Raw genomic sequence first — 24,792 nt, forward strand, 5'->3', positions numbered from 1 at the left:
TAGGTACCACTGGTTAGAATTTAAAAAGAAATCAGAGGGGTTGGGTGGAAAATTTTGATTTTTTGTCCCACTTTTACATGGAATTACCCTCCTAAGAATTTAAATTAAACCTAATAGTATTAGAATTACAATTAGGTCCTACCAGATGTGGAGTGAGGCCCAGGCCAATTCAAAATTTGACATTGCCTTTATGAATTAAAACTTTATAAGGAATGACACACAAAGTTTTAATTCATACACGACAATCAGAGGGAAAGATGTTTTGTCACAAGATGTAGATGTAAAGTGCCAAAATTTGAAGCTTAAAAATTGTGAGAATCAAAGCGGTCATTATGCGTAGCTGTCAATGGAAGTTTTTCGAGCTAATAATAGGAATAAATTTTTAAATTAGTTTGTTTATCATGGGTTGGGAAATTAGAGCGTTGGGTTGAAAAGGTTATTGATACCTGTGTTTTTTATGACAACTTACATAAAGATGTATCCAGCATAAAATTAAGCTACCATAAATAAAAATTAATGTTAAGCGAAAAACTAATAATACCCTTGAACATAAAGTCTAAATTTACAACTAGATAAAAAGGAAGCCTAACGAAATGTTCAAAATGGATGTTGACTTTCAGGGAACTTTAACAATAAACGTGTTCGAAAGTAATACACCACGTGGTCCCATGACAATCTTTGGGTTAGCTATAATGTTCAAAATATGAAAAGATTAAAAAACATGAAAATATTATATATACACTTCAACGTAAAATTAAAGCACCACTTATAAATTCCGACTTAGTTTGAAAAATATTATGTATTTCCCGGATTTATTAGTTACACAGATGATAATGTTTATTGTTACGCCTTTTGTAGATTTTATTCCGTTTCCTTTATTTAATTTCGAAATTATAGCAGCTTTTTATAATTATCATGTTTTTGCTGTAATTTATTAAACCTCACTTCTAGTCAAAAAAAAATGAAAGAAAAGAATGTATTGTTTTTAAATCGTTTTAACATAGAAAAGATAACTGTCATTTAAGCAACACATCTGTTCGCAATGCAGTGTTTTTCGTAGACGAAATTTAATTCGTGATGAATGTGTTACAACTGTTACTTTGTCCAATGAAAGATTAACAAATCGTGAACTTGGTAGAAGATTTGGAGAGACAACAGTCGGTAGGCTTCTGCAAAGGTTTGTCGAGACCAATGATCACGCTAGACGACTTGGCCGTGGAGGACCGATTATTAATGCTTCGAACACTGAGAGAACGGTTCACTATTAGACGAAGTCTCCAAATACAACTTGATAAGGTTCATGAAACTGTTGTTAGTCAATACAACATAAGAAGATTTCATGTTTTAAATTTACGACCTCGGGCAGCAGCTACTGGTCCCAGATTGTCTGTAAATCACCGAAGAAAGACTGGCTTTGCATGGAGGCATTTGAATTGGGAAATTCATGATTTGGGACAAGTCTTATTTACAGATGAGTCAAGATTTGCCTTATAAGTTCTGATCGCCCCCCAAGAGTGTACAGAAGACCAAATGAACGATATTTCACTTGTAACATTCAAGAAACCACTTTATATGGAGACGGCTCATTAATGGTATTGGAGTGAATATCTTTAACAGCACGCACATAGCTTTTTATTGTTAATGGTGGACGTCTGACTTCTTAACGATGCATTGCAGACATTTTAGAACTTTTTGTGGTACCTTTTGCACCGTACTTTGGAGATGGATTTCTTCTTATGCAGGATAATGCTAGACCACATACGGTACATATTGTTACTGATTACTTAGTATACAAGTTTTTGAGTGGCCAGCTTGCAGTCCAGATATGAACCCAATTGAGCACCTTTGGAACATAATGGGACGCCGTGTTAGAAGCCAACATCCACCACCTAACAGCCTAGACGAGCTGCGACAAAGTCTTATCCATGTGTGGGAAGATATCCTTCAAGAAACGATTAGATCTTTAATTGAAAGTATGCCACGGCGCTGTCAGGCTGTAATAACATCAAAAGGCGGTAACACTTGTTATTGAGTCAAAAATGTTTCAATTTAAGCTGTATTAGTGTGCATAACAATAATAATCATTTACTTTATTTTGTTAAACGGACCATATTTTTGGTTTTAGCTTTTTTTTTTTCACCATCCTCAAAGTCAATTTCATTATCATCATCGAAGTAATTTTATTCATGTGTTCTATTCTTAATATGTTTGTCAAAATATATGATAATATTGACGAGAATTAAAATAAATCAAAATGTATAAGTGGTGCGTTATATTATCACATATATATATGTACCATTATTTGAAACTTGAATTACATTTACATCAGTAAATTTTCAATTGCTAATAAATATAGCAATTAATATATATATATATATATATATATATATATATATATATATATATATATATATTAATTGCTATATTTATTAGCAATTCAATTGCTAATAAATATAGCAATTAATATATGTATATGTATATGTATATATATATATATATATATATATATATGTATATATATATGTATATATATATATATATATATATATATATATATATATATATATATATATATATATATATATATATATATACACACACACACACACATATATAATTAACTTACTTGGATCATTGTTTCATACTCTGATTTTTGAGCACAGTTTTCTTCAAAATACTTTAAGAGTGCGTGCAATGACCTTCCATAGTGTTTATGGGCAATTCCATGACGCACAGTTAAAAGAAGAAGCAATTTATCTTTAGAATCCGCAAATTTCATCAAACTATGATAGCATGAGTCCAAATCTGAAACTAAAAATATAACTCAAACTTTAGATAAAGAGTAAAACACTTTACAAAATTAAATTTTCTTCAAACTTTGCTACGAAAAGAATTTTTATGATTATGTAAATCAACAATTTCATACTTTGCACTACGTCTGTTGATGCCATCTCTTCTGGATTTCCTAAGATAAAAAAAAATCAGCATTTTATTTGTTTTCCAAATTTAAAAAAAAACCCACTATAAAACGATAACAACAAGAAGTAACTTCGATTTCAAAACTCTGAAAATAAAATCGAAAAACAAACGTTATTTGTCTTTTACCTTCGTTGTTTGATGAAAGAAATTCTAATCTATCAGCCACAGCCTGACCCTAGAAAAAAAAAATCAAGCTTAGCTTGTGATTTTAAATTCATAAAACTTACACTAAGAAAAAATGAACCATTGTTTTACAACAAAGATAAAATAAAAGCAACTTATTTTCTACAGGAAAATATTTCCGTACCAATTTGTACAACGCATTAACAACAAATGACTTTTGCTTTTCCATTTCCCTAATAAAAAAAATTAAAATTAAAAAAAAAAGAGAAGTTTAGTTGGTTGGCCTGTTTTCCCAGACTGAATCTTGTTTTACGTTTTATTATGTAAAAGTAACTCTTGTTGTTAAGTTTTAGTACACACAGAGTAACAGAATCTCACAATTTTCTTTGAGCTGCATTGATATCAGGATCAACTTTCATTGAAAAATAAGAAAGAATTTTTAGCTGGTCAACCTAAAATTAAAGTAATGTTAAGTTATAATAATATTAACTTACAATAAATTTTATATTTAATTTGTAAAAAATAGAAAAAGAATCCCATAAAACATCAACAAACTTTTTATTAAATCCCTTTCATACAAACTTACCATAGAAAGAATTTCTTTGGACAATGAAATGATATTCAAAAGATTTGATTTTCGGTTCTGAAATAAAAATTCTTTTTTTTTTTTAATGAAATTTAATAATTTCGGAGAATATTCACTTACAAAAGTTAAAAACAAAAAATTCACACACAAAAAAGAGAAAAGTTGAAAGAAAAGAATTCTATAGAGAAGTTTATACTCAGTAACAATATATAAATGACAAAAAAACTTTGACATATTCAAAGTCTAATTTTGGTGTTACTACAATCTATTATCAAACTATTTGATTATAAATATATTTAGATCAGCTATGGATTATAACAAATTTTGTTTATAAATTTGATGAAAGTCCTTTTGTGTTACTAGCTTTTGTGTTACTAGCTTTTGTGTTGCCAGCTTTTTTCTAAGTATGTGTGGCCCACTTTTCAAACATGGTAATCAAAATTGGGTAGAGTAAAAATGTTATCCCAAGATAAACAAAAAAGAATCATTGAGCTTAAGAAGAGTCACTTTATAACGCTATTGCTACTCATTTGGAAGTATCCCAATCAACTGTATTTCATCTTATAAAAAAACAAAAACAATTCAACTGGTAACATCAGACAAGAGCCAAAGCTTGGAAGACCACCAAAGGTTCCACATCTTACACGAAAGAGAATAGGAGAAGATATAAAAACAAATCCCTTTAAAATTATCACAAGTTCAAATCCCTTCAACCCAACCTACATCAGGCCAACTTTCAACCATCTACCCTCAGTAGTGATAGGGGCGTTTATGTGTGCTAGTGATGGGGGTAGGGGGGGGCTTATTTGTGCTAATGATAGGGGGGTTTATGTGTTATGTATGCTGCAGAACAAGAGCCCTATGCTTTCTGGAAAGAGGGGAGAGAATGAATGTAATCAGATACAGACAAGTGCTAGGAGATCAACTGTTGAAATTTGTTAACATTTACAAGGCACATACCTTTATGCTAATGGCATGGTTGCAGGGTAATTGATATTTTAATTAGCCTTTAAATTCAATAGATTTAAACTCCATTAAGAATTTGTGGGACAGTGAAATGCAAAGTTGTTTTTGCAACAACACTTGATGCACTAAAAAATTGTGTAAAAATGTGTGCAATTCAATGCTAAGGAGGATTTCTGATGTCTTTAAGTTGAATAGTTACCCTTCAAAATATTAACAATCATGATCTTCATTGACATTTATATCTTAGATTTTATCATTTATATAGCTAATCAACAATAAAAATAAATGTGGATATGGATAAATAGAATTTCACTTGTTATTTACATAACATTTATTAAAATTTAAAAAATCAAGTCTGGAAAGTTTTTGAAAAAGTTTAGATTTCAAACAAGAACTTTAACAAAACTTAATTTAAAACTCCAAAAGCTGTTTACACAAATTTTTTAAAAAATGATTGTAGAAAAAAAAACATTCCCTCATACTTCTAAAACTTAACACATTATTAAGACTTACAATTGATCCATCCAAGCTATTTAACAATGCATTCTTTGAAGATAAAGATCCAGTACAAGATTCAACAAGCGTTTTTTGAAGCAACAATCCATCTAACCTAAATATTGAATTGAAGTTCAAAATGTTTAAAAATACTGCGTAATGCTGCTCAAGAGCAAAATCAATTTAACCCAATAAAAATTATCACATTAAATAGTTAGATGACATGATATTTACTTCATCTATTTTTATACACTTTATTGTTGCTTACTTTTACAATATTATGTAAAATAATATTGTAAAAGTAAGCAATAATAAAATGTATAAAAATAGATGAAGTAAATATCATAAACTTATAAAAAAAAAAATAAACTTATAAAAAAAAAAATAAACTTATAAAAAATACAAACTTTTTATGATAAATTTTATATATATATGTGTAATATGTAAAAATTTAAACATACTTTGCAATCCAAGTACATTGAAAATCATCATTGGCTTCTTCATACTCTTTTTCCACCTTAAAAATTGTTTAAACATTCTAAAGTAATTTTAATTTTCCCAATAAATAATAAATCATTTGTTGAAGAGAAAAGAAAAAAAAAACCTCTTTTATCACTTTTTCTTTTTTCTTTTCAGTTTTAGGGAGCGGCGCTGGCACCATTACTCTAAGAGGGTAGGTAACCTTAAGAAAAATAATAATTATCTAAACTAATCACATAAAGAATATTCAATAGTCTTATGGTCTGGTCTTACATTCACACAATGCATTACAGGCTTAATTTTTATTTTTGCACAAATTAGTTCAACTAACCACTTTTTTAACAGTTGGATCCTTGACATATGACACTGTCCCAGTTAAGTAGTGACCTGGTTTTGCACTCTCTGGATACCTTGATTAACAGTAAAGTAAGCAATAAAAATTGATCAGAAAGTTTTTTGCCTATTTTATAAACACTTTAAATTTTGCAAATATCATGTGACAAACATTAGATGTTTTGAAAAATTAAAAACTCACTTCTCAGGAGAAGGAGCAGTAATATAAATGGGCAAGATTGAATCACGGTTGAGTTGCACTGGTGCAATTACAACTGGATTATCTTTTGTTCCATATTTTTTGCGACTAGCAAAAAATCCTACTTCAATAGGTGTTGCTAGTTGAATTTTCAAATTTACTATCATTTTCTTGAGGTCTTCCAGCATTTTCATTGAGCTGTGGCGAACCTAAAGTGTTAAAAAATTAATCAAATCCAAAAAAAAAGAAAAAAGAAAAAAAAAAAAAGATTAACATAAAATTTAAGTTGCTGAAAATTCAGACTTTTAACTATATTAGTATCAGCATTTAATGCCTTACTCAAAAAGAACTAAACCTGATAGTTAAGATTGTAGGTTCCCTTCATTAGAGTAACTTGATAGTTGTTCTAAAAAAAAAAACTTCTTGGAATAAAATGATAAAAATATTATATTAATAAACACATTTAGATAAATATAGATGCTGACAAATGTTTAGATAATTGCAGATATTGAAGCAGTCATAAAGAGCTCTAATGATAAAACCTAACCTCTCAATTATAAAATAGCATTCTAAAACTTGATCAAAGTTATAAAACCTTAATAAATGCTGTAAGTTATAGGAAAATAATTTTTAAGTAAAGAAAAATATCTTATGAATATTTATCTAAATGTGCTTTTTTACTTGCTTTTTAATTGGTTTAAACCTAAAAATGCAAAAATAAAACCTAAATACTACACCTTCACAGGTAGTGATCCACCAACATAACACAATTGCTTATTTGAATCATACAATGTCCACCCCTCAGACTCATACTGACTTTCATACAACATATCGCTAATTAGAGGGGCAAACACTGACACCGTACTTTTTGCTTCCTAAGATAATCAAAGTTAGTACAAGTGTAAAAAGTTCATTCAATCTTCTCTTTATCTAATGCATATTATCACAGAACAGCAAACAACAAATTGAATTATCTTTAAGTTATAAAAAATGTCTTACTAATGAAAAGGAATATTTCAGCAACAAGGTGTAACTTTGTTCACCTTCAAAGAGTTGGTCCCTGGCACCAAGTGGTGCAAGAATGGAATCAATTGGTCTGCAACAGTAAGATTATACAAGATGAACCATAAAAATCTTAAAATATTACTCACATGTTCAGTATTATACAATTACATATATAATTATATGTATATATAAAATAATGTATATGTAAATAGTATTAGATTACTGTCACAGGTCTTAAATAGTCATAAGCTTCTAGCTTCTTAAGATATATAAACTTATAATCTTCCAGCTTATATTTCTTAAGAAGCTTATAAAATAAAAAATGACAGAATAAAAGAAAATTTGGAACTTACACCAATGGAATTACATGACAAGTAAGTGAAGCAGAGGGGTAAACTTCTTCTATGCCCAAACTATTTGAAAGATTTATGAGACTAAAAGCATCACCATTGAGCTAAAGAAATAAGTAGCATAAAATTATAAGCAACTTTTACAAACATTTAAAACAGAATTTTAAAACTTAAATTTACAAATATCGTTCTCTAAAAATGATCATTACCTAAAGTTAAAATGATCTTTAAAAAACAACAATGTCTTATGAAACACTAAAAAGGTCCCAATTTAAAAATAATGTTAATGCTTATTCTAAATGTGGAAGAGACAATTAAGGAAAAGTGATATTATCAGCAAGTTTTTCTCACCATTTGAACAACTTTATTATCTGGATTTAGACTGTGAAACGCCAACTCCAATGAAACATCTGATGATCCACTCACCATCCACCATCTAGCTAAACACAACTCCAAGGTATACCCTCCCTATAAGAAAAAAATATTAAAACTCTAAACAACAGCAAATCTAAAATATCATTTGCATAAACTAGTGAAGTATTATAATTAAACATTTGGAAAAAATTTTTTTTTTACTTTTTTTGAGCCATTATTACAGAGTAATTCTATTAAAAATATACAGCAAAAATGTTTTAACTCCTAAAATTGTTTAAAATGTTTTTAACAATTAACTTTGAAATCGATAGTATCTTTTTAAAAATCTCTAAAACTTTTTTACATTAAAATGATTTCCAATCAAATATTTTATTAAACTTTTTAAATTTCTAGAAATGATCTAGTAAAATATAAACTTATAAAAAAATACAAACTTTTTATGATAAATTTTATATATATATAGTCTATTATTATATAGCCTATATAGCTCTAGCCTTTACAAATTCAAAATTTTATGATTAAAAGAAACGAATAACTTACAATTTCAAAAAGATTAAAAAATAAAATGTAAAAAAAAAAAAAAATAAAAAAGATTTTAACATTACATGAACTTTAAAGTACAACTGTGTTTTTTCTGTCCCAGCTTTTAGCATAACATGTTTACAAAATTCTGTTTCAGTAAAAGCTTCCTCATCTACAACTTGAACAGCATGGACAACATATTTGATGTTTTGTGTAACTTCTGAAGTACTTAATCTAAGTGCTAAAGAAAGATATTAATTATAAAATATAATAACAATATTTGTTAAATATCATCATGTCATGTGAATTAAAGTAACTAAAAATTAAAAAAAAGTACCTACATGCCCAGTTTGCTAAATTGGGTACACAAAAAAACCACCTGTGCACAGAACCAGGATTGAATAAAACTGTATCCATTTTAAAAATTGATCCTTCCAAACTAAACAATAGTTCATGAACATTTAAAACAAAAGATTTGTAATAAACAATAGTTCATAAACAATAGACAAATGTTCATAAACACTAAACAACAAACAATAGCTCATGAACAATTAAAATAAAAGATTTCTAATAAACAAATGTTCATGAACAATTACAACAAAAGATTTGGTTGTTATTTACTTAGAAGTTTTGAGAAAATATTTCCTATATAATTTTTTAATATTTAATCAATTTTATCACATAACGCAATAAGTTAACAAGAAAAAAAAACAAACTAGAGACTTGCCTCTCCGGAACTGTGACTGTAATTGGAACACGAAATGCAGGTCCTAAATTGGGATTTTCTTCATTAAAACCTTGAACCTATTTACAACAAATATAAACATAAATCCTTATTAAATACATTCAAATAAAAAAATTACCAGAGAAAAAAATTTACATTTTTATTTATTAGAAAGTTGCTTACTTCAGCATAATGGTAACCAGGAGACAAGCTTGAAGTCTTGACAAGGATAGTAATGTCTCGTGCTAAAAGTAACAAACAATTTTATATTGATGAGCTCTACTCAGAGTATCATACAATATTTTTCAAGTTTCAAGATGAATAAGGATGGTGTATGGTGTATCAGGCAAAAAAAATTATTGTATAGAAGAATCATTTTTTTGCTACAGTTTATTGTTGGAAACTGTTATTTATTGTGGGAAAACTATATTTTACAAGGAAACAATTTATTGCAAATACAAAATGCAACAGGAGTATTTTCCAAAAGATGCAAAAAAAAACAACAACATTTTAGCCTAAAATTTTCTTACCAACATTACACAGGTAGAGATCAGTTGGACAGATCACCCAAGGTTGGGTACTCAATAAACTTACTTTTAAGCTAAACGCTGCTTGAAGTTCCTTATCTGAAAAAAATGAGTATACATTGTTTATTTTACTGAATTCAAAATCATTGATCTTTTTACTGAACCAGAAAATTAGTATAAAAATCTTGAATACTTTTTTTTTATTAGCAAGTGAAATACCTGTATTTTTTTTAAAACTAGGTTGTATAGTTACAGTATGTCTTTTTAATCCATACAAATCTTTAGATTCTCTAATATATAAACCTCGTTTATTGTTGCCATAAATTATCTATAAACATAAAGAATCTATTTTCAAGTTTCTCAGCTTCTGCTTTTAAAAAAAAGGAGATTTTCAAGCCGATACTTACATTAAATGATAGATAATCTAAGATGTTGTCCCTGGGGTTACTCATAATGTAGTCAAATGCTTTTTCAACCTAAAGTTTATAAGCACTTTTTTTTTATTCAAAAATGTATATTTTTATCTAATAATAGAAAAAAATATATTTTTTTTTTTAACAAAAATGCAAATGACTTTGTTAAGCATTATATTTCGAGAACTTTACTCTGAAGAATAGGGGAAGAAAGAATGAAGAAAGCTAAAAAAAAAAATACCACATGGAAGATTAAATTGAAATTGTTTTTATATAAATAAGAAAATCATTTTTTGTAAAGCCAAATATTAGTTTTAATCTTAACAAAAGCAATAAACTCCATAATTCCAGCTTTGTTTGCTTGTCTATAATGTTCCAAAAAAAATTTAACAAACTAAAGCAAAATTTAAAATTTATGATAAAAATGGAATCAATAATAAAGTTAAAGCTTTAAAATATTGTTAAACGTTATGATAAAAAACATACTTGAATCAATCCATAACCTTGGGTAACTTCTGACAACCCTAAGAAGTTTTTAGAAAAATTTAGAACTTTAAATGACATTTATTTACATTGTTTTTTTTTGTTGTTGATGTTGTTACTATTTTTAATGAGTATTTATAAAGGATAATAAACATTTATATAGGATGATAAAAAATTTTTAAGTCATTTTAATGGTATAAATTAATAGAAAATAATTTAATAAAAAAAAAAAATTACAGATAAAAAATTTTAAAATTAAAGTTACCTTCAATTTTTAATGCTGAGTTTTCCAAACATCGTCGAATGCTAAAGAAATATACACTCAAAAAATTTTTTATATGAATTAAAAATGCTAATAAAAGTGCAGAACCTACTGCAATAATACAATTTTTAACAGTATATCTGATCAGAAAAAGCTTCTCAAACCTGACTGGTGTATATTTAACATTTTGTTGTTTTAAAGCAGACAGCAGCAAACCTATAAAAGTTTAATTTTCAAATCAGAAATCAATGCATATTACAGAAAAAAATGATAAAACAATCAGGACTTGGAAGGCCTCAAGAAACTTTGGGTCTCTACCATCTAGGCTTTTAACTTCCAAGAGCTTAGGTCTTCAAGCTCAATCTAATGAAACAATTCTTAAAAATTAATTAAATCTTGATTATTGGTTTCAATTATCAGAAAAGAAAATATTTAGAATCTAATATTTTGAATATTTCTATAAAAGATGTCTATTTAGCTGCTAAATTGTTCATTTTAAAAAATTTTCTTCACAAAAGGTAAAGAAATCAATTCCTTAAGGAGTCCTGGGTTTGAATTAACAAATTTAGATTTTTTTTTTTTACTGTTTATGATTTTATTTAGAAAAAAGAAAAATTTTATTGTGAAAGCAGTATTTTTAACCCTTTTCCTCCCTATAACCTGCAGAGTGAGTTATTACTTAGCTTCCATTTTTCCTTGTGACTTCCTGTGAGGGTCATTCAACTTACAGAAATTTGTGCATGATTTTATTATGTAATGCAAATTGCTCTTTAAAAAACAATTGTATATGTATGTAATGTAATGTAATGTAATGTAATGTAATGTAATGTAATGTAATGTAATTTAATGTAATGTATGAATGTATGTATGCATGCATTTACACACATATACATGCATACATATTTAAGTCATGATTAAAATGTAATTTATAGATAAACTTTAGCTAACTTTAACATTTTGGGAAAATTCAGCACTTAAAATTTTGTAGGTTCAATTTTTCAAATTGACAATTAACAAAAAATAATGGAGTCCCAGAAGTGAAAATATACAGATTTTTCGGCCACCTGGCCAGTCATTAGGCTCTAACTAAAAAATGGGCCTCCAGGCCTTTGGAATTGCCCTCCACTCTTTAACCTTCCAAGCAGAAAAATATATATGTACATAAACAATTATAGGCTGCTTGTAAATGAACATTAACTTACCAACACATCCACATGCGTTTGGGGAAGACATGGAAGTTCCATTCATTAGCATTTGCTTAGATAAAGTACATACAGGTACAGATGTTATTGCACCTCCAGGAGCAATAATGCAAACACCAAGAGAGCCATCTACACTAAATAATTTGAAAGTTAGTTGAGAGAGATCAGATAAAAGCTATATAAACTCATGGCACCAGATCCAAGAAAAGAATATTGTTTTTAAAAATAATTTCTTTTTTTACATGAATTGCTGTATGTTAAAATGTTTTCTATAAACCATAGTTCATCATATAGATCATTTAATGTATGAAAATGTCAGAAGCGAAAAACGAAAAATTTTGATCAACCAAGGCTGATTTCAATATTAACAAAGAAGGAAAACTCTTAGTATATACTTGAGTAACTCTTAGCCAATACTTAAAAATGAACTCACCATGGTCCACGTGATGACCATGTAAATGCAGTTCCAGGGACCTTTTCAAGAAGAGAATATTCTGAAGTCATCATGTCTATTGATACATATGCACCAACACCTACAGCAATATAAAAAATCTTTTATATAGAGATAAATTATTGCTTTTTAATAATTTTTGTATACATTCAAGTTTGTAAAATAATTAAACTTGATTATCATAATGACAAAAATGGTTTAATGGCAATATACCAATGACACCAGCTGTTGTAGCACCGGGAGATCCAGAAGTGCTTAATGCTGGACCATTATTTCCAGCACTTGAGATAAAAATTACTCCATAATCTTCCACTAACTTGTTTATCATCTCTATTATCTTTCTGAAGAAGAGAAAAATTCATTAACACTTATTGTTCACATTTTTAACTTCTCTAAACTAAACGAGTTAATAATTATGTAATGATTTTATAAAATACTTATTTGATTTATTTGACAATTATGGTTTTTCACAATTTACAGATCAACAAAAGATTTTTTTTTTGAACCCTTATTAAAAAAATGTTCCTCACCCAGAGTTAGCCCATTTTGTTGCCTCACCATAACTCATATTAACAAGATCCACTTTATTTAGTACTGCTTCCTTTATCTACAGAGAAATTGAAAGTGCTGTAGACAATATTTAAATAATGCAACCCAACATTATACGAGCCTAAAAAATGTTTTAATATGCCATTTTGTTTTTTTTTAAGAGTAAAGAAAAATTACTGCTCTTATTAATCCAGTTCCAGTTTCCATTCCATCTAAGTACCCATCACCAATTTTCATTGAAATGATCTGTTAAAATGTAAAGTGACAATATAGAGTGATAACATTAGAAGAACTACTGGTTCAGACAAGAATTATTTGTAATAAAAATTATTATTTTATTTTAAACACATAGAGAGCTTTGAGTTCAGTGTTCAAGCTAACAGTGTGCATACAAGCATTTTTAGATAGTGTTTACAAAATTACTTGAAAATTTTCATGCTTCTGTATGTTTTTAGTCACAATAAACATTCTAACTCAATTATTTCTGACTAGAAAGTTTTATTTATTTAATCTGAATCAAAAAATCCTTTATTTAAAAAATTGATCTTTATACTTAAGTTTATTTTTAGTATGTATTAATATTTTGTCAAATTGAAAAAACCATAGTTGTCTGAAAACTTAAAACTTTAATATGTAAATCTTAAAATGTGGATTCAATGTAATAACTTTAGAAAAGGCCTTTACCTGAGCTCCAGGTGCCACACCATTCATTTCAGGTTGAGATTCAAAATATGCAGCAGCTATTGCTGCAACATGGGTACCATGGGAACCTTGAAAATAAATGTTAAATAAGACATAACCATTTGATACTTAAATATAGCAATGAAGCTTAGTAATTGAAAATATCTTTGATTATAAAAATTTATATCATTTTAAAAAATGTACTAAGCATCAAGGTAGGTTGATGCATGGATACATCTAACTTCAAATAAGCATTGAAGGTAAAAGACTTGATTTTGCAGTAATGTGTTTTTGAAGTATTCACTATTAATGAGAAAATACTTTAGAGTACTTGAAAACACATGTAAATATATAAAACCATTCTGAACAAAAATTTAACACCTGTTACTAAAATTAAAGTTTAATGATTGAAATTTTCCTTTGATTAAACAAAATTTGCGATGATTAAAGGTTATCTTTTTTTTCTACACTCTTTAGAATTGAATTAATTTAAGTGATTTACATTTTAATCAGGGAAAATTGTAACAACTTTAACTTAGAGGAAACAACAGTTGCCACTCTGTCCAAAATATAAGAAGTATGAATTTTTTTTTTTCAAAAGGTTGCCTTGCAAAAAAGTTTCCAAAGGAAGCTTATCAGTTTATGCTGCCTCCAAATATCAGAGCATATGATTAGAGGGCATTTAAAGAAGCATCAAAATGGATATCTGAAGAAAACTGGTCCTGAAAGTGTGTTAACTGAATTCGAAGAAGAACAATTAATTGAATGGTTATTCTAAAATGAAAGATTAACTTCGTGTAATGAAAAATGTACGTAAACTTTATAAAACTTCAGATAACCCTCCATTTAAAAATGGACTTCTCACTGAATATTGGGTGAAATCCTTAAAAGAAATCCTGGAATAGTTCTTCCTACTCTTTAATTTATGAATAGAGTAGCAGCAATGGTTTCAGCCAGCAGACTCAAGAAATTATTGAAAATTTTTACAATTTTTTAAAAAATAATTATTTGGAGTGGTTTGGAATGGTTTGCTTTATGTTCTTGATCATCCATATGCTTTCTACAATACTGATGAGACAAATTTTGAATTGAAACCAAGCATAAAGAAACTTCTTTCAAGGAAAGGTGTGAAATTATTTTACAAAGTTAATTTATCAAATCTAAAAAAAATGTCACTGCTTGCTATTGGTTTGGAGCTAATAATTTTATGTTTAAAGCCAGGTCATTTTGAAAGAAAATCTTGGATGAGAGATCTTGCTTATGCTTCTGGAACTGTCAGTAGAGATTTTCTATTCATTCAAACTGAATCTGGATGGCAAAGCAAAAAACTAATAGTAGAGATTTTCTATTCATTCAACTGAACCTGGATGGTAAAACAGGGTGTGCATTATCTTTCAACTCCTCTTCCAACAGATTAATGTAGGAATTAGGGCTCTTAATCTACAATCCAGATGAATGGATATTGTTTAGTGGTAGCTTCAAGCAGAGCTTGAAACTATCAATAAACAATATCCATTCAGTAAACAATATTCATTGTCTTTCTACACAATGGCAATTTTATATGGTGCAGCTCCTATTGAGCTTTCGTCATTTTTTGTAAAGAAGACAGAGATATAAATATAGTCATTGAGTTGTTACAATACAGCAAACACAACTGGATTGTCTGTGTTTACCTTAAAATCATGTGCTTCTTTCTTCGTTAGCAACATGAGAACACAAAGTATCCCTGCTTTTTCTGTATTTGGGATAGCAGAGCTCAAAAGAAGCATTGGATAGAGACAAATTGGCCTCCAAGATCAAATCTTAAACCTGGAGATCCCAATATTCTCATGAGTCTCTTGTTGATAGGAAAAAAATAATATATCCACCTCTGCATACAAAACTAGGTCTCATGAAGCAATTTGTAAAAGCATTTTTTCAATTGCCTACTGATGCTGACTGTTTCAAGTATATCATCTTGCAATTTCCTGGATATTCAATGACAAAAATCAAGGCTGGTGTGTTTGATGGCCCACAAATTTGGCATTTTATCAAAGATGAAAAGTTCACTGAGACATGTCAGAGCTTGAGAAGTACGCTTGGTTATCATTCAATGATGTTGTCAAGAACTTTCTTGGTAATACATGTGGAATTAATTACAAAGAAATTGTTCAGAAACTATTAGAGAGGTACAAAGCAGTTGGTTGTAACATGAACTATAATATATTTTCTGCATTGCCATCATGTCAGCTTTGCAGAAAATTGTGGCGCTGTTAGTGAGGAGCAAAGTGAACAATTTCACTAAGATTTGAAGGTTACAGAAGAACGAAATTAGGGTAGATGGGTTGTACATTTATGATGACTGACCATTCTTGGAGCATCACATGTGGTAGTTCTCAAGCTGAACACTCCAGTAAGAGCTATAAAGGAAGATTTTTACCTTAATTACTTGCTCACAATTAAGCTAGATTCTGTGTAAAAGCATAATAGTGCTAAATAAACATTTCATTCATGCCTGTTTCTTTCTTATTTCCTTGTATTATGATATTTGTATTTTTTATATGAAGTGAGCATATATCTATAAAAGTATAGTATTTTTCATATTTTTTCAAAAAATGAGGATTCTATGGTTAAAAAACTTGACGTGAAAAACTGTGATTAGTTTTGGATTCCCCACCCAAAAATTAGTTAAAAACAAGTCAGCAGAAATTGTATTCCTCTGTGTAATATTTTATGTTTTTAGTGAAGCTTTGAATATCTTTAGAAACTAAATTAGAATTTCTTTCATTTTTATAAGCTAAAATGCAATAATAGCAATTTACCTTAATGTTTCTTAAACTTTTGCTTTTTTCTCTTATTAAAATCTTATAATGGTTATTTTTTAAAATACAACAAAAAAAAATTTTTTTACAGCAAAAAATAGATTTCTTAGTTAACTTCATTTATTAGTAAAATTGTTAAGATACAATTGGGATAGCAATTTATATAATACTTTCTTTATTGCACATTGAGGTGCAAGCTTCATTTGAAAACTGCAAATGACTTATAAGTTATAAGTACTCAAACTTTCTAACAACAGAAATAGAACAAAGATAAATATCTTTTATCCTATGTAGATAATAATAAAAAGTGTTACTTGAGTTAATGACAATTGACAAAACATCGCCATTTTCATAAACATTGATGCTGTAGTTTAGCATGTCTAAAATAAAAAACTAAAAATGTAATAAACAAAAAATTCACTTATAATCTAACCTATTTTCTCCTTTTAAAGTTTGATACATAATCCTAATATTTTTGGAAAGGTTATAGAAGATTCAAATTTTTTCAAAAAAAAAGATTAAAATTGAATTCAACCAACAAGAAAAAAAAACAAAAAAAAAAACATAATAGAAATTTGCAACAAAAAATTCTCACAATTATATTTGAAAAACAAAACAAGCAATCTGTAAGTTTTAAGTTATTATTTATGTTTATATTTACTTACCAACATTTGTTGTAAAAAAAATTTTAATTTCAATTTTGTTTCATTTTTGTAACAATCTCTTCTACTTTTTAACACCATACTCTTCATCAAAATTTTAAACTTGATTATATAAAAAGTAGATAATCAGTTTCATTGGCTGAACAACTGGCTATTGTAGTTTATTTTGTTGCTACCAATATTAGCATTAGATAGCATTGTGAATGTTTCCTAAGAAAATCTATACTGTTTTCTAAAGGAAATTATTACTCTTAGTTCTTGATTTTGTACGTTTCTTCTTCTTCTTATAAAATTTATTTTTTAGTGATTAATGTTTATATGCAAATTTTTGAAGTTTGGTTTTAAGACAAAAAAAAAAATGGATTACTTGAAAAATGACTTGAAAACCCAATCATTTACGGGATTTCAACTGACATGAATTCAAACTCTTTTTAGGTATTACTGCTCAAGTCAGATGTCAGGTTTAAAGCATGATCTTTTCAATTTCAGTTCTTGCGTTCAGCTCTTAATATCACTTTTTTTTTTTTAATTTAGAAAAATGCAAAAAAATCAAGAGTAAATTAATTTTATGTAAAAAAATGCTTTTGAGATTAAAAGGTACTTTAAAAATAATTTTAAAAACTCTTACCAAAAACTTTTTTGATTTTCAAATTCATACTAGTCATAATTATCTGCAAACACAAAGATATTTTTCCAATAAGACCAATATTTTTGTATTCTGTATTTCACTATTGAAAAAAAATTTTTTCTTTGCATTTGCTTGCTGCTTGGTGCATTATGAAACCAAGAGCTTCAATAGAGTATTATTTTTTAAACACCAAAGAAAGAAAACAAAAGCAAGTCGAATCAATGACTTACCTATATTAGTTAGTCTAGCATATTGTCCACTAATTTTAAACGGTTCCAGTAGGTCACACTCTTCTAAAGCCCCTCTTTCTGATGTATCTATGCAAGCTCTAAAAATTCAAGCAAAACTTAAACAAATGGTAATGAAAAATTATCTTATTGCAATTCCTCCATTTTTGTGCACAGCCAGCATCAAACAAAATACATTATTAAACCTAGTACCTAAAGTTGGTACCATCATGAAATAAGATACAGTCATAAACAGGACCATAGTATTCATATTTTTGTTCCAGTAGATTTAAACATTCAATTGTTTGTGTCAAGTTAGAGTGCTCTAGCTTCTCAGCCTAATAATAAAAAAAATGTGAAATTAGAGATTATAAAATCATAAACAAATAGAAAAAAAAAATTAAATAAAAGAAGCTGTGTATAGGGCTACAAAGAATTTATTATTAGGCTTAATTTAAAATACTCAATAAAGAAATTTTAAAAATAAGTTAACACCAACCTCTGTTGATGGATTTGGGCACTTTTTCTCAAAATCACTTAATCTTTTTGCTGCTTCAGCTAACCTAGATTTGTGGTATGGATCCCAATCTTTTTCTTTTTTTTCATTCTGTATGCATGCATGCATATATATATATATATATATATATATATATATATATATATATATATATATATATATATATATATATATATATATATATATATATATATAAACTCTCTCTCTCTCTCTCTCTCACACACACACACACACACACACACACACACACACACACACACACACACACACACACACACACACACACACACTTTTGGGTAGAGACAAAAGTATAAAACTAACAGTTTTTAACTGATCAATTATTTACCTTGACTCTAGTTTTCAGTGGAGATGGAAAAATAGCAAACAAATTTTTTATACCAATGTGAAACTGTCCACTTGGATTTATCCAAGAGGAAGGAATCTAGTAGATTAAAAGTAAACAATGGTTTAAACTTAAATGCAGAAAATATAAAAAAATAGTTTTTGCAGACAAAGTGGCTATGCAAATAATGCTTTTAAATAATGTGAGACAATGCTTGATCAGCAATAAACTTTTAAAATCTCTCAAAAACTGAAAAGCATTAAAATTAAGTTCTAAACACGCTTAAAAAAGAAACCATTGCCTACCTTAAGGGTTCTTCCAGATTTGCCAATTATTTCATTATTTTCATTAGCAGTTACAACTGTTTTCATATCAACATCTCCACTGCCACTGCAATCAATAAGATCAAGAATTTTTCGTTTGCCTGAAGGAGTGTGCTAAGCTCAAAAAATACAACAGTAAAGCAGCTTTACATTTGCACAATATTTATTCTACATGATCAATTTTAGCATACATTTTTATGATCCTTTATCTGATCATTATATTTAATGCCTAATTCACCTAGGTATTTAATAAAATTTTGATTGCTTTTTCATTTTTGTATATAAATAATACCTGCAAACCAGGGGCTTCAGGGTCAACACCTGAGTCAAATATAGCAATAATTACTCCTTCACCATTAAATTCAGGATACTTTTTTAAAAATAGATCAGCTTGAGTTTCTTTTTTAGGAAGAAGAGCATCGTAACATCCAGAAGAGGTGTTGCTTTTGTTTAGAACTTCCATCGTTTTGAACTTAAAGCACAACCGATCTAGAAAAGTTGATTGTCCAGTTTCAATAACAATATTTTCTAGGTTTGACAAGTTTCCGGTAGCCAATTTATATTTTATTTTTAAACAGAAATCTGAGAAGCTCAGAATTGGCTGAAACAGGTTGATAAATATTTCAGTTACCGTAAGAATAGTCACTTAACAAAATATTTTCATGTTTTTACGTTTGAAGTTTAAAAAGAAAAAAACTACCTTATTTATTTTAATAGGTCGGTCTCGACTATCCGCCAGAATAGGTATTTACCAAACTTTGGTAACTCTCGCGTAGATCAGCTAAGGTTGCGCACTAGGGCATCCCGTACTTTTCAAAAAACATATTTTTTCATTATAAAATCTTGGCCCCAAGTATTTTTTTGCCTGAACATATATATATTTTAGTTCAGTTTAAAAAAAGTTGATTTTAAAAAGTCTTCATTTGCAAAAATTGGTCTTTTGTTGACCAAAAATATAACTTAATACAAAAAGAGATTTTTTTGCGGAAACAACCAAAAGCCCGAGAAACTTCTTGATAAAATATCAAACACAAAGGAATGTTTCGGGAATATAAATTATTTTGAATATTTGTTTTAAAGCATTTTTCAATACTTTATTTTACTTTTCAGTCATATTGTCATATAGTCGTGATATAAAATATATAATAAGCAATGAGTGGTATAAAAACAAGAAAAAAAGCAAGCACAGTAATGTCCGACTTAATAGGTAATAAAATTGTTGTGAATATAATATTTTCTATATATTATTAATATTATTTTAGTAATGTTACTAAAATAATATTTGTAATACAAAGATAATATTATATTCACGACAATTATATCATATAATGTTATTAATTTATTTTATTACTATTATCATTAGTATTGAATCATGAATACATTTCCTTCTATAAAGTTTTATCATCAACAACATTATGAACAGTAACCATTTTATCAACAATAATAATAAGAGTAATAATAATAATTAATTAAAAACTATATATAGTATGATAATATTTTATCTCCAGGAAAAGGAAGAGACTTTATTCCATCTGAGCTACCAACTCTTGGTGCTGTTCTTCGTAAAGCTATACTGCTTAAAGAGTTGTCAGAAAAGAAGATATATCCATTGGATGATTTGATTAGGGAGACAAGATTGGAAGTTGTTAATCAATGGAAAAAAGCAAATTCAGATTTTTCTTCTCCAGTAATATTTACAGATAAGTCCATTGACAGAAAGATCAAAAAAAGTTATTGTGATGTTCAGGATATTTGCCGAAAAAGATTAACCAAAAAGGAAAAAATTGACAACATAATGGATTCTATGTCACGACTGTTTGATATAACTAAATGTAAATGTGAAATTCTTTACTGTAATGAATCAAGTTGTCTGGGATGTGAGAGAAAAGTTCATATTAACTGTAAATGTGAAAAATCAGCAAAGGATTCCCTTGATAGAGTTAGAATTTATTCAATCACAAAGAAACAAAAAGGGGGACAAAGCTCAAGTTATAATAGGATCAAAAGATTATAAAGAGGTTAAAAGGAAGCGAAAAGCAATTGAGCGAAGCAGTAAAAAAGAACAATCTGAAAAAGTTCAAAAAAAAGAAGATGGTAAATAGTTGCTATTTGAAAAAAACATATGATGAGTTTTTGGAAAATTTTACTGACGAAGAAGAGTGGTCAAACAGTGAGTTAGAGTGTTCTTATAACAAAGAAAGTTCTCATGTACTAGATAAAAGCGAGGATATTAAATTAAAGAGAAATTATATGAAGATACAAAATACAGCTATTGCTGCAATTAGGTATGAAGTTTCAAACACTGCTGCTGCTGCTGCTGCTATTGCTTCAGGATTTTTAAAAGATTTGGTGGAGGCAAAAATTGTCCCAGAATCAGCTATTTATTTGTTATTAGACAAAAACAAAGTGCATAGAGCCAAAGATAAAGTTATGTCAGAGTGTCAGAATATTGGAGAAAATAGATTTAAAAGTGAAGATATTTCTTGCATTCTTTTTGATGGAAGAAGTGACAAACAGAAGTGTCAGAATATTGGAGAAAATAGATTTAAAAGTGAAGATATTTCTTGCATTCTTTTTGATGGAAGAAGTGACAAAACAAATGTATTGACATTTAATGATGAAACTAAAAAATTTTATTCTTCAGTTCAAAAGGAAGATCACTATACTTTAACTGATGAATATGGTAAATATCTTCATCATTTAACCAAAGAAGAAATACCCAAAAAATCAAAAATTAAACCTGCTGAGCATATTGCAAATAAAATATTTCAGTGGTGTAATTTGCATGGGGTAAAAGATAGCTTAAAATTCATTGGTTGTGATAGCACGGCAACAAATACAGGTCATATTGGAGGTGTTATCCATTATTTAGAAACTAGATTAGAAAGAAAATTAGGATGGCTAATATGTTCTCTTCACAAAAATGAACTTTGTATTCTACATTTAATAGAAGAGCTTGATGGTAAGACAACCTCAAAGACTTCCCAATGGGTCCATTTTCTGGACCCATTGGGAAGTTGCTTACAAAGATTACTGAAATGGAAAGAAATTACAGTTTTAAGCCAATATCTATAGGTCCTGGTCTAATTGAACTTCCTGAAGAAATAGTAAAAGAGTTATCTTCAGATCAGAAATATGCCTATAAAATATGCCAGACAGTAATTAATGGAACTCTTACTGAAGATTTGGCTAACCAAAAACCAGGTACTTTAGTCCATTCAAGGTGGCTCAATACAGGTTCTTCCTTGCTTTTATTGTGGGTAAGCAAGCATGGGTTAGAGGGGGATGACCTAAAAAATCTAGAGTTAATTGTTAAATTTCTTGTATCAGTTTACTTCCCTATGTGGTTCCAAATTAAAGTGAAGCATAGTTGGATAGAAGGGCCACGACACATCTTGAACCAACTCACCCTAATAAAACTTCAAGATGAACTTGTACAAATGATTATTGAAAAGTGTGTGAGATCTTCTGCATGGAATTCTCATTCCGAAATTCTATTGCAAACATTACTCTGCAGCGAAAATAAAATTGAAAGAGAATTTGCTGTTAATAAAATTCTGGAAATTAGAAAAAATTTGGAAATGGGAAATCTAGCTACCAGAACATACAAGCTTCCTTATTTAAACTTGGATGCAACCATATTAACAGAGCTTATAACATGGGAAGAGGCTTATGAACCCATCTTAACCTGTAAAATGAACATAAGTGAGCTAGAAATGATTGTGGATTGTCCTATGGTAGTTCCGTATTTCCCTGTTCACACACAAGGAGTTGAGAGGGCAGTTAAAGAGGTAAAGGGTTTTTCCTTATACTTAATAATATGTTAATCAATAGAAACTTTCAAAAAATCTTCTTAAAATGTGTTTTTTTTTAAGGTAACTGCAGCTTCTGAAACAGTGTTTGGTTTTGAGAGGCGCGATGGATTTGTTCGTGCTAGAGCAGAAAATAGAGCAATAATTCCTCGTTTTAACAGCAAGCAGGACCTCATTTTAGTTTAACTTATATTTTTTTATCATTTTTAGTATCTCTGATGTAATATATTAGAAAGATAGAGTTATGAGTTTCATTTCAACTTTAACTTGTGTTCATTTGTGTTTTTGCTTTTATGGTGTAAAACAAGCACTTAAGAAATTTTTTATAGGCAAAGGGGAGGGGGCGTGTGCATTACTTCTAAATTTTAAAACTGTTCTCTATTTACTTTAATAAAAAAATGTTAAAACATAAAAAAAAAAATTTTCACCGTCTATATGGGATGTTCTTAGACATGTGATTTTTGGTCCCCCTCCCCAGTTCAATCAAATTTTGAAAAATTAAGGCCTGTTTTTGCAAATGATGCATTTATTCTGGTAAAAAAAATTTTGTATTTTCTTAATGTGTGTACCTAATGGCAAAAAAATCCTTAGGGCCAACTTTTTTAACAAATGTTGAAAAGTACGGGATGCCCTATTGCGCACACTCTAAGTCTTTTTTTTTTTGTATTCAACCTTATTCAACCAAAGAGCTTAAGTATTTTAGTGTAGCAAGTTTTAGTTATTTTCTCAAATGTTATGTTAACTACTTTTTTAAGTATTTTAACAGCTTAATAATCTTAAGTCTTAAAACTAGATGCTGAAAGTGCTTTTAATCAAAATTTTAAAGACTAACGCTTTTTAGTTTAGTACTTTTAGGTTTTCAAAGATTTCACAACGTAGTTTAATGATTCAAAAGTGTAGTGTTACTATTTTTGATGAACGTTTTACTGCAACTAATTTTACTGCTAATTCTATGTAACACGAAAAACAAGTTTTAAGTAGCAGATTTTATCTTTCAAACTTTCTCTATTTAAATCAAAACTTATGAAAAAATATCTTAAACTTCTTTGTTGGACATTTAAAAATTTGTTTAGAATGGTTTAATTGAGATGTACGTCACAATCGAATCTATGACATGTTTACTAATTCCTGTCAAAAATTCAGTTTCTCATTTTTTCACTTTTTCGAGATATTAAGTCTTTAAGATTACAAATTGTATATTTTTAATATAAGGTTCAAAAATATCGTATGAAATTGATTGGGTGATTTTTATTGCAGCACAAATATGAAAAAATGACTTCTTTTCTCCCTCAAATAACAGTGAAAAATCTCTTTTAATATTAAAAAAAAATTTTTTTGAATCTTAATATTCTATTAAAGAAATATAAATGGGTTTTTCTTATACATTTTCCGAAAGCATTGTATCCTCGGTAGTATAGTGGTAAGTATCCCCGCCTGTCACGCGGGAGACCGGGGTTCGATTCCCCGCCGGGGAGGATTAACTTTATTACAATTTAAATAACTAATGGGAGATTTATTCACTACATTTTCAAAAGCTACGGTAGCTCTTTTATTTTTTATTTTTGTCAATTTATTGTCATTTATTAGCTTTCTTTAAGCTACAAAAGCTGTAATCAGTCGGACTCATAGGTAGCTTGAAGATCTAGAAAAAACTGCAAATATTCAGAAGATTTTTTTCAGGAAGCTATAAATATGCTAACAATCTGAATTTTAACTTAATTAATTTAAAAAGAAACTGTAAATTAATTTTTGAATTTGTAGTTAAGTGAGCACA

At 28.4% G+C, this 24,792-nt stretch overlaps 1 protein-coding gene, 1 non-coding gene and 1 pseudogene across 7 annotated transcripts; 2 read left to right on the plus strand and 1 right to left on the minus strand.

The window, feature by feature from the left end:
* Positions 1 to 519: 519 nt before the first annotated feature.
* LOC145191162 (tripeptidyl-peptidase 2-like) lies at positions 520 to 19,964 on the minus strand. 5 transcript variants are annotated; one of them, XM_090067624.1, is made up of 41 exons: positions 19,907 to 19,964; positions 19,499 to 19,695; positions 19,189 to 19,320; positions 18,887 to 18,982; positions 18,523 to 18,630; positions 18,237 to 18,361; positions 18,027 to 18,124; positions 16,821 to 16,886; positions 13,709 to 13,794; positions 13,202 to 13,270; positions 13,006 to 13,082; positions 12,689 to 12,816; positions 12,458 to 12,557; positions 12,025 to 12,158; positions 10,987 to 11,038; positions 10,826 to 10,866; positions 10,564 to 10,601; positions 10,072 to 10,140; positions 9,884 to 9,992; positions 9,668 to 9,763; positions 9,321 to 9,382; positions 9,141 to 9,217; positions 8,755 to 8,852; positions 8,497 to 8,654; positions 7,868 to 7,984; positions 7,520 to 7,620; positions 7,161 to 7,257; positions 6,899 to 7,036; positions 6,517 to 6,567; positions 6,165 to 6,370; positions 5,961 to 6,039; positions 5,754 to 5,831; positions 5,611 to 5,666; positions 5,168 to 5,264; positions 3,689 to 3,745; positions 3,481 to 3,554; positions 3,287 to 3,335; positions 3,106 to 3,154; positions 2,927 to 2,965; positions 2,627 to 2,811; positions 520 to 687 (listed from the first exon to the last, which is right to left on the minus strand). In XM_090067624.1, the coding sequence occupies exons 2-41, from the start codon at positions 19,667 to 19,669 to the stop codon at positions 598 to 600; spliced, it is 3,753 nt and encodes a 1,250-aa protein (XP_089923750.1). In that variant the 5' UTR covers positions 19,670 to 19,695; positions 19,907 to 19,964; the 3' UTR covers positions 520 to 597. The 5 variants fall into 5 exon arrangements, 4 of the variants coding, with proteins under 4 accessions (XP_089923750.1, XP_089923752.1, XP_089923751.1 ...); XM_090067626.1 differs by lacking the exon at positions 19,907 to 19,964 and adding an exon at positions 19,838 to 19,895 and having other exon boundaries at positions 12,025 to 12,153; XM_090067625.1 differs by lacking the exon at positions 19,907 to 19,964 and adding an exon at positions 19,838 to 19,891.
* Positions 19,965 to 20,235: 271 nt separating this feature from the next.
* LOC149882115 (uncharacterized) lies at positions 20,236 to 23,033 on the plus strand (annotated as a pseudogene). Its single transcript, XR_016444764.1, has 2 exons — positions 20,236 to 20,413; positions 20,715 to 23,033. The product of XR_016444764.1 is annotated as an uncharacterized LOC149882115 (transcript).
* Positions 23,034 to 24,421: 1,388 nt separating this feature from the next.
* On the plus strand, positions 24,422 to 24,493 carry Trnad-guc (transfer RNA aspartic acid (anticodon GUC)). The gene has a single exon. It is a non-coding gene; the product is annotated as a tRNA-Asp (tRNA).
* Positions 24,494 to 24,792: the final 299 nt, after the last annotated feature.

Source organism: Hydra viridissima, unplaced genomic scaffold, assembly GCF_058129835.1.
Source record: "Hydra viridissima isolate aposymbiotic clone 2 unplaced genomic scaffold, HvirCarnegie_v1 scaffold_11, whole genome shotgun sequence".
Lineage (NCBI taxonomy): Eukaryota > Metazoa > Cnidaria > Hydrozoa > Anthoathecata > Hydridae > Hydra > Hydra viridissima.

Bases quoted from the DNA above. Each gene is read 5' to 3' on its own strand.
- LOC145191162 (XM_090067624.1), bottom strand. From the start codon at position 19,669: ATGGAAGTTCTAAACAAAAGCAACACCTCTTCTGGATGTTACGATGCT. The intron at 19,321-19,498 runs GTATTATTTATA...TTTTGAGCTTAG, and splicing joins CTGAAGCCCCTGGTTTGCAG to CACACTCCTTCAGGCAAACG. The intron at 688-2,626 runs GTAAGTTAATTA...TGAACATTATAG, and splicing joins AGTATGAAACAATGATCCAA to CTAACCCAAAGATTGTCATG.